The sequence below is a fragment of the Octopus bimaculoides genome, chromosome 7 (assembly GCF_001194135.2).
Source record: "Octopus bimaculoides isolate UCB-OBI-ISO-001 chromosome 7, ASM119413v2, whole genome shotgun sequence".
Taxonomy (NCBI): Eukaryota; Metazoa; Mollusca; class Cephalopoda; order Octopoda; family Octopodidae; genus Octopus; species Octopus bimaculoides.
In genome coordinates, this window is record NC_068987.1 from 27618045 (window position 1) to 27629322 (window position 11278).

The window sequence follows — 11278 nt, forward strand, 5'->3', positions numbered from 1 at the left end:
ATATATATATATATATATATATATATATAAATATGCATTTATATATATATATATGTATATATATATATACACACATTAACACAGACATGCGCATACATATATATACATACGTATATATATGTATGCATGAATAAATATTTATATATGTATGTATATACATCCATAAATACATATATACATACACATATTATGCTAGGTACATTGTTTTATACTACATACATAATCTCTCACTCCCTTTCTCCACACACATATATACATATAATGCACATAAGCCTATTCATACATATGTGCAAAATATACAAAACAGAAATTAGAAATTTATATTTTTTCTGACATACTAATGTTTCGCCCACACTCTAACTTTAATGGCATATAGCTTGTTTTATCTATTTTTAATTTCAAAGTTTTAAACAAATATAATTACATCAACTTTTTCCTATATATAACATTAAAATGGCGATATATAAGTAGTTGAGAAAATGCATAAAAAGTTCTAATTAAAGATTAAAAAAATAAATGGTGTTAAATATTAAAACTCTGCATACATTTTAAAGTTTGAAATTAATTTGTTTCCTTTTTTGATACACCAGCCTAATAAAACAAACTAAGAAACACCGTGTTAAAAAAAGCCACTATATATCTCAATTGAAAACAGTCGATAGAAAGATATAATTGAATCAAGTATAAAGTTAATGCAATTAGACAAAGTTGAAGGAAAGCCTTTCAAAGTGCCATTGCCTTCGTGATGATATTCATCGATTTAGTCTTTATTGTGTATCGAACCGTTCATTTAAAATATTTTACCGGAATAAAGAGATCATTAAAATTTTAAATAACAAAATCGACCTATCTATTTAATAATTGTAATGTGCGCTATACATAATTTATCTATTATATTCATAATAATTTGAACAGTTGTAAAATTAAATTAAACGGGATGCAATTAATCTTCCATTTAGGACACTAGTTCAATCTAAAACAGCCTTTCAATAGATATAGTATTCACAGTTTGTTTTAATCAATATGCTATATATATGTTGTTCCATAATTGTTGATATATGCTACGCATAAATATGATGCAATTCTAATTGGGTTATCACGCAAAATTTTACACATATTTCAGATATTCGAATCCGGTATCGCGCTGGTATTTCATTATGGCCAAGGAATCATCTGAAATCATTATATATTTATTAATAGAAATCTGCCTGTTCAAACTTTTTTGTACTGTTTGGTGGTATAAAATATATTAATTTCATTGATGTGTACTCCAATTGTAGATATCCAATATTTGTAGTATTGACTTACATTGATTCTTTCTATCCGTGGACTATCGATGTTAACCACTTCTATACTCTTCACAGTTAAACATCACTTGCTTTATGTATATGCAGAAAGTATTTCGTAGTGTAAACTTCGTATTGAAAACGGCACTATAGAAATATGATTGCATTTGTGTCAATATTGTATTTTCAAGTTTCATAAATACCGCAAATAATATAGATGGAATCATTTGATTAGAGTTAGAAAGGGAGGGAATAAATGATAGCTAAACAGCATAAAGTGAAGAATGGAATAGCTTACTATGTTTTAATGTCTACTATTTCACTTTTCATATTGCGATGAGGTCCTGTATTATATTGTGTATTGCACAACATAAACATGTATCATTTTAGAAACATGCAATCTTACATTCATTATAGAATGCATTACGCATAACAGTGTTGTCAGTTATCATAACATAGAAGCCCCTTTTTATGTCCCTCACTCTGATTTATAACTTCAGAATAACACGGAAATAGAGCATGTTGTCCATTCGTCTTGGGTTCGATAGCGTAAGTACTGCTTAATTTCTGAAGAGATTTAACACTATTTTAATCAGTGTTATATCTCTCCTACGTATATACTGCAAATTCATTATAGTATACGCTCAACAATAATATCGTTCTGTCTGATTTAGCATTCCATCTTTTCATTTATTCTGCATCAAAGTAGCTCATATGGTGCACCAAATACTTGAGTATTTTGTGAAAAACGAAGGTGATAGACGAAAATTGATGGTCTATGCTTTATTTGGTATACCGTTTCTATTCATTCAAAATTTCGTGTAGCTGTACAGGGAAACCCTTATTTAGCTATCGTTAGATCTATTGCTGTATTAATTATATGTTAGTTTCATATCTTTCAGTACTGTTGACGCCATTCATAATCTCACCTCGACTTTGAAATAAGATCAATAACAATTATTAACATCGAACGTGTTTTGATTAACATAATTAAAAAGAAGACATTTATACTATTAAAGGAATAGTTTCAGCAATTTATCAAACATTTTTCAAAATTCCTAAAACAATAGTTTACTTTATTTAATAATACATTTCACATCATCAGACATTCAGTGTTATCGATTGATGATTAAATACATTCAGTTAAACCTGATAGTTGTTTCTAAAACTTGCTCTAGGCTTTCCAACTTAAGGAGAGAAGTATAATAGTTGATATCAACTTTAATACATGACCCCTAGTTTATTTACCGAAGCGATATGATAAGTAAATATAATTAAGTGACTTAATCTCTTAACTTCAGATTTACTCATAGCATCAACAATAATTAGTTGCAGCTTTACGAAACTGATCTTAGCTACAAACATACTGTTATATAAAGATGAAAAGGCTTGCAGAATGATTATTTTATTTGTACTATATTTTGGTTTCAAATCTTGGCACAAAGCCAACATTTTCGGTGGAGTGGTTATGACAATCACATCGATCCGAGTGTATATGTTTCATCGACCCCGAAAGGATAAACGACAAAGTTAACTTCAACGAAATTCGAACTCAGAACGTAAACATGGACTAAATGTCGCTAAGCATTTTCCCACCGTGCTAATAATTCTGCCAGCTCATCGCCTTGTACTAAATATTATAAAACTAAATATTACTAAACGTATATTCTTAAGCATTTTACTTACTGATCCACTTATCCTCAAAGATGTTTCTGCTTGGTTATAATTTTGATATTATAAACTCAGTATTTGATTTTTATTTAGAACAAAAGCATTTTATATTAATGTCAACAAACTTATTTCATTATACTTCACTGTAAACGCAAAGATTGAAATGTAATAGATACTGACCTCTCCAACAAAATGATTCCCATTTATAGTGTGTTCTGAGCCTTTACTGTCGTTGTTAGCATAGCGTAGCTTTATTTCATAGGCTCTATATACATAAGAAAGAGGACCTTCACTAATGTTCACAACATCAGCATTTGTAGTATTGATGTCCATTACAATCCCGTGTCCGACGTTCCGAAGCGTGCCGGATAACTAGAAATTTAAAAAGAATAAGAATAATAAGATATATAATCTTTACAGATGTGTAACAACACTGTGAAACATGAATTTTGTCCTTGGTAGTAACTGAAATTTCCTATTTGCTTATCCTTTAAACGGATAAGTGGCTATTTACGTTAAATTTTGCTTTTGTAACATTTATTCAAACTCCAGAGAAACTCTCTCAACACATGGCTATGATGTTCCGTTATTACTGCTGCTCATGATCAGAGAAGCACATATGTTCAGCCAGTAAGGGATATGCTGAAGGAGTTAAGGTCAGGCGACTGACAAACAAATCTGTGGTATTGAGTAGACTATCTGCTGTAATGATATGTCTGCTTCAACAACTCATCGCTGAATTTGTATGAAATGTAATGAAGAATGGGTCGGTTTCAAACCATTGGCGTCCAGGTCACAAAAGCAAAAATTGAAGGGAAGAGTTGTCACTTCCTTTGATTTCTAGACGGAAGCAAATAAGAAATAACACGTACTGACCAAAGAGCCAAAACAAAAAACAGAAGATTGAAAAAATTTTTAAACACTGTAATTAGCTTCTTGGAAACAATAAAGCTGTATAATCAGCAACGTCACCTACTCGGTTCGGCTGTTCTACATTGATAAAGAACAAATACCCTGAAACTAGTCTATGAATTCCAGACCAGCAAGGGGAAGCAGCTGACCTCCCCTGTTCGAAGGTTAAAATGTACACAGGTTCGTTTGTCACATAGCTAGCTAGAGGCGATGGCCTCTTGGAGTTAATCAGCAGCAGCATTCGTCCTATTTTTCTGGACGGCCATGTCAGCTTGGCGATAACTATCCAGTACCGCTGGATAAATATCCAGTACCACTACCGTAGTCTCCTTTAGAGAGACTTAGAAATATTAATATATATATATATATATGTGTGTGTGTGTGTGTGTGCGTGTGTGTGTGTGTGTGTGTATGTGTGTGTGTGTGTGTAATTATATATATATTTCAGTTGTTAATATTCAAAAGTTACTGCTTCACAACCTAACAGTTGGCGTAATATTTGATCTTTTCAACAACTTACAATTTATAATCAGAGAAAGAAAGACTTTGTGTAATTAAAATATAATAATTATTAATGAAATTCATATGAAAGCAAGTAATATAAAACAAAATATAGTCAACTGGATTTTAAGTAAATCTTCTATATGGATTAAAAATATATCTTTCAGCAACAAACATCTAATACCGCTAAATTATTTGAGAACTTTCAGTTTAGTGATTATGATCATACAGGAATGGTCTGGAATAAATATCATGCATTATTTGTGAAGCGTATTCGAGATTCTCGACTTCTTTATAGGGTACAAATTTCCTTTATTTATCTTCGTATATATCTCTTCAATCACCTCTCACTAACTGTGTTTCTATCACATATTCAAGCCTATATTGCAAAATGTTACAAAGTTGTTCAGATATCTCATTAACTCTGTCGATCTCATTATGTATATCAACGTTTCATTTGATATCTGCACAATAGAATGCTGAACCCATTTCAAGGAAATGGAATACTTTAATGCACTGAGCTTGACGTTTTCTTATTTTTCCTTTCGCATCAATAATAAATATGTTATTGGCACGTATTTTAAGGATTTTATCACGATGATTGGCAGCTTCCATTTGCGTCCTGTCCAACAGAAGCCACACCGTCTGCTAATGATTATTGATGGAAGCATACTTTGGTACAGGTATTCATTACTAAGCTTCTTACTAGCGTGTACTATTGAGAAATAATATTGTTATACAGATTAAAATTGAACTCGTATATGTAACATAGGATTTAATGTAAAATATAGGAAATTATGCAAAACCTTTAACGGTACACATACAATATGATCGTATTTGGTATATTTAATTTAATAACGTAAGATGTTAACTTCACACTTACATACTAAAGACGACTGTTTCTGAAACAAAGAAACCTAGAGCATTATCTGCGTGAGCAAATCAATGTTGATCTACAGTATAAGTTATCATCAAATACATAATATGATTGCAACTTTAAGACCTATCAATAAAAGAGGTTCTTGCGAGCAACGCATTTCACTAACGATATATTTATTTATGACAGCGACCTTTGTCCTTTCGTCAAATATCGCGATTATAGTATATTTCCAATACGTATTTGTTACATAATTATATAGTAAAACATACTTATAAGTAATATACCGAGTTATTATAATCAACTAAGCGAATGATGTTGTACAGTTATACAACATATATGAATTGATTGAATGATGAGTTCATAGTCCCCTGTAACTATTTTCTGAAATCTTTCTAAATTATTTAATATTTTAAAGTTACCTCATTATTGTAGTGTTATATTCTTAAAGTTCTTCTTAGTTTTGCAACTTGGTATATTTTATTTGAATGTACTAACATGAAACAAACAGGTATATTTTTTATGAAATAACTCAAGAGCACTTCATAAAAGACAGCTGCATTAGGCGGTAGATATACCAGGTTAGATATACACTTACCAAAAGGATCTACCGAATATTGCTTGTAATATAAATACCGTTTGAAGGCGGAATGGATCGTTGGCACCTGCAGCGTCTTTGATCACACGTTTGTTTGATGTGTATTGATTTGAACCTACACAATGTTAACGAGTATTAAGTTAGGTATTCCATAAGTTACTCGAAACGGAGCAAGTCAACTTGCAATGGGTGCTAAACAATATTTAATTATTATTTTGGTTATCGCATTAAAAATATGAACCTAAATTACACATTCATCCGTATTACACATTCATGCATTGGAGGTAGTAAAATTACTCCAAATGATTCTAACGTTCTCTTAATGATTAACTGCGCAAATCTGTGATGTCATATATATGCATCTGATCGTATCTTCAACTACATTTTATCTCCCCCTTGTAAACATAAGGACACAGGAAATGTGTCAAGTCCGACAGGAAGCGGTGCAGCTTCCTAGGTCTAACCAACAGTAGTATTATTCCCTTCAGAGGACTGTCACATTAAGTTGACTGCATACAACTACTACATTTTTATTATATATAGCATTTTTATCTATATAGTTTGTGATATGAGCGTAAATTATTGAACACAAGGTTCTATGGAAATAATTCAGAAATAATTCTGAAGAAAGTAAAGACGGACGAAATACCGCTAGGTACTTTTCCCTGCGTACCCACGATTCTGCCAGCTTGTCGCTTTATATGCAATATCAAATAAAATGACAATATACTCTTTTTTTTATTAATGCGTTGCAATGACCACTATCTCAAACAATCGAAAGTTTGAAATAGCCAATACTTAAAGAAGTCATTAAAGAAAAAGAATTTACTGCATTGACAGGTATCTTTGAAAACTTTGCCCAGCTAACGCATTAGATCCTGAGTAGTAGAGACATAGGCTGCGTTGTAGAACAAGTCACAGAAATACATAATGGACATGATGACAACTGAGTTGTGTAATGAAAAGAAAGGAGGGATATGTCATCGTCATTTCCTTTCATTTTATAAACTTCTTGCTTGATATTCTCAGCATAGGAAATGCAGGTCTGGTAATAAGAGATGATAAAGTGCGTGATGACTACCCAAGTGCAGCCTCTGTTAATATGTCAAAAGATAAGAAACAAGACCAAGAACTACGAGATATAATACTGAAAGAAGTGTTTAACAAACATAAAATATTCCCGCAACGCACAAAAAAAAAAAAAAGAAACAGGTTGCTAGTTATCTATTGAAATAAATCTGAACAGAAGACACGACTTAAGAAAATAGTACAACGGTATGAGCAGTGAACGGATAACCGTGGTAATTTGGAAGAAGTCTTCTGATATAAGTTTTCTTCAAACCCATCAGCATACGTTTTGGATGCATCTCGCAAGTCATGCACCATGTTAAATTTGTCATTATTTTTTATGGAAGCCCATCCATACATTAACGTGATTAGATTAGTTTCCACAGTAAATGCCAGTCATTGATAGGTTATGACACCAGGTTATTGTCACATCAGGGAAAATAGGTTTTCGTGCAGTTTGGAAGCAGTTTATATTCCAAAGAAATTTACACCGGTGAATACTATGTTGATCTCCTGAGATTGAAAATTTTAAATTTTCTGTCACAAGACCAGGAACAGAGAAAATACTGCCAATATAAAATGCCTTTGGACTTGCATCCTAAAAACAATATCTTTTAAGCATGCATTTGGATTAGTGATTGTAAACCTCAGTTGTTTTTACAAGGAACACTTGCAATTATGATGATTTGAAAATGACAAGAAGTAACTCCCAGTTTGGACAGCAATCTTTTTTGCTAAGTGTTATTTGAATCTCGATTTAAAATGTTTCTGCACAAAAAGAAGTTCCTTGTGTAAGCGTTAAAAATTAAAATTGGAATCCAAGTTGTTGGACGATTAGATATACGCTGTAATAAATCATTTACAACTAAATTCCAAACAAAGTAACTCAATATTCATCCAAATTCGTATGAGCATTAAAAAATCATTATGCTGTCTGAAATTTACATAAACTTTTTTTAATACCTTTGTTTAAACTTTAACTTCTTTAAACTTAGTCTTTGTTCAGTTCAGGAAGTGAACTTAATAATTCACGTATATCATGTTTAGTATATATTATTGGAAATTATACTGATATTTTTGGTTCTTGGACAATTTAATTAGTGAAGGCGCATGGCATAAAGGATACGGTTTGCGGCACACAATTGTAAGGTTGTGCGTTCTATTCCCGGTGACGTATTTTGTTCTTCAGCAAAACCCTTTATTTCAAGTTGCTCCAGTCTATTCTTAACGTATATATATCTTGTATCTTCTGCTTGTTTCAGTAATTACACTGCGAATCGACACCAGTATTTATTATTTTTTTATGCCTGGTACGCATTTTATCGGACTCTTTGCCGAACAGCTTAGTAACAAGGACGTAAACACATTAACACCGGCTGTGAAGCGGTGGTGAAGGATAACCATAAGTAAAACGACACACACATGCACACACATACATATATACAAGGGTCTTTTTCAGTTTCCAACTCACAGATATGTTCACTAGGTTTTGGTTGGCCCGAGGCTTTCCTAGGAGACGCCGAAGGTGTCACGCAGTGGGATTGAACCCAGAACTATATGATTAGGAAGTAATTTTCTTACTACACAGTCACTCCTGTATATATACACATGTCGGTGTGTGCATGTGCACATATGTTCTTGTATATGACAATGAGTGCCGATACCTGTTTCATATATTAACTTCAGTGAGATATATATTGATATTGGAGATTTAACCGATAGTATTAAATTCTATAATTTTTAGCCACATTTACAGTTTACACTATATGATGTTTGTACACATTTTGCTTTAATTAATCATGAAATCCAGCAAATAGTCCATATTCTACTGTTACCACTTTGCACACTTGATCATATAATTATTTCATTTCTTCGTCTCTAGGCATATCGTGTTTAATGTTCTTTTAATATCCAGTGTCCTCCATCTTACCACAAGGGACTATTTCCTTACCCTATTACAAGTCTTATTACGAACAATCATTTGCCAAATTGCTAATCTTTAGCTTTCACAGAATTTCATGACTATCAATCTCTTCTCTGAAACTTTCAATTGTCACCATTTCGTTTGATGATGGCAATGCTTATTTTTTATACCACGTATTGACATGATTTTCCATTATAATTTAGGGCAGTATGCCTAACGATATTCGGTAAAAGCTTATCACTATTTGGCATGCACTTTTGCGTTCTTTTCAGCTTTTTCGATGCTTAGTTTATTTTGTGTTTCTGGCCCTCACACAGTTTGATAACTGACGTTGTTTTATTTACCTCTACGTAACTTAGCGGTTTGGCAAAAGAAAGCCTATAGAACAAGTACCAGACTTGAACATTATATGAAGGGGCGTCGGTTTGTTCGACTAAAAACCCTTCAAGTCAGTGCACCCGCACGGCCATAGCCCAATGATTGAAACAAGGGAAACATAAAAGTTACTTCTAGGTTGAGATACAAGCAACAGCTCAAAAAACTTCAATTTTTCACACTATGTTCACGTAAGCCATTAAAAGATGTATTTCCATATTATTCAGTTTTTTCCTAATTATGATATTTAGATACAAGTATATCTATTTCTTCAGAAATAGATATTTGTTTAATATTGAAAGGCTTTGTCATCACTATGCATTTTTTATCATTGTTCTCAGAAATGGTAATATTTATTCAATTATTCTAAAAGTAACTCTTATGAAAGTAGAGACAGTATTCTATATTATCAATACTGAAACGATCAAAATTTTGATTCTATGATGGTAGTAAAATCAAAAGCTTAGTTTCAATCCTATATATTTTAGATCATATTTGTCTTCTTTGAACAACCAGGAGGCACACATTCTTCTTATTAATGGACATAGCACTGTCATAGATTATAACAGTATCATTGTAAACATGCCTGGGAACATTATTCTGTAAGATATAAGATTCTCTAGGAAGTTTTATCTTACCACTGCTCAATCGCTTTAACGTAACTCATAACTTTATATCTATGAATACGATTGCAGCAAAAATAAATAGTATAAACATTTTTTTAAAAAATCATTATATCACTAATAATATTGATGCAAATATGACTGGCGTCGGTATGGGATTACTGCTAATTAACAACCCTACGTTGCAGAGATGAATGTGGGAAGGGAGTGATACTAACTTAAGTGTTTAATCAAATTAGATGGAAGAAACTAAATTGAGCATCAAGTATATTGTAGTTCTTACAGCTGGAGCATGTTTTGAAAAGCTGTTTATTTATTTGCTCTTTTTACATACTGCTGTGCCAGTGTATAGAAACTGTTTGCTGATGAAACCAACTCTGGCAATTTAATCTCAGAAATGCCTGATGCATTGTTATGCTTCCCTTCGTACTACAAATGTTATTAATGCGGAAACTACAGTTGCCGCCTTCTTCACCCGTTGGTGAATGAACGTAGCAGGCAATGCTGATCGGAGCTGGGATGTAAGCACGTATATTGCATTGTCAAAGCAAAACTGAAATAATTCAAATTAAAGAATCGAGAAATCAGGTTAATATAGATAAAATTAATTCACTGGCTTCGCAACTAAATAAATGGAATTTACAACAGAGAATAGAGATGTGAGTAGATAATGAAAGATAGATAAAAAAGAGAAAAAGGAAGACAAGCACGTGGAGCTGGGAGAATGGAGAATCGAAAGAAATGTGAGGGAAATATAAAATAGGAAAGTGAGGTGAATAAAAAGTAAAAAATAAAATAAAAGCAAGTAATTAAAATGAACAAAAACATTGAATAAAAAGGGAGTGGGAAAGAAGAGGGAAATATAGAATAGGAAACGAAAGAGTTTTAAAGCAGCGGGAAAAAAATGTAGATATACAAACAAATAATGTTAAGGATAACAAAAGCAACAGGCAATAAATTAAAAACAAGATTGCAACGCAAAACTACAGTTGTAATTCCATTTGATTCTGTGTTTTTTTTTTCTTGCAAATCCTTTCCGTTGAATACTAATTGTAATTCATCATGCTGGCTACTACTAGACTTTAGATATAATTTAGTCAATTACAACAAAGAGAAGTCTTAGCTAAATTCAATAATGCAGTAGATATATATCATTTTTGTTAAGTTTATGTACACCCAAAAATATTAGAAGGTGCGTACTGGGAAAACTATAATAAGTAATTTTATGGTTGGTTCATTTGTAGCAAATGTTGATTCTAAGAATGCAATATGAAACAATACAAAAGTAAAAGCATTTAAATATTTAACATAAATATAATTAAGAATATATAGAAAGACCTACATAAATATTAAACTAAAATATATATGCACTAAAATGCGTGCCCATAGCTCAAAATGCACACCATACATACAAAGTACATGTACAGAAACTGATATATATAT

General features: G+C 31.9%; 1 protein-coding gene across 1 annotated transcript in view; it reads right to left on the bottom strand.

Moving 5' to 3' along the window:
* LOC106870179 (carbonic anhydrase-related protein 10) overlaps positions 1-11278 on the bottom strand; it is a 559357-nt gene that overhangs the window by 358197 nt on the left and 189882 nt on the right. The window contains exon 3 of the mRNA XM_052969408.1: positions 3138-3329. Coding sequence (XP_052825368.1) covers positions 3138-3329 — 192 coding nt within the window. The remainder of the gene's footprint in view (positions 1-3137; positions 3330-11278) is intronic.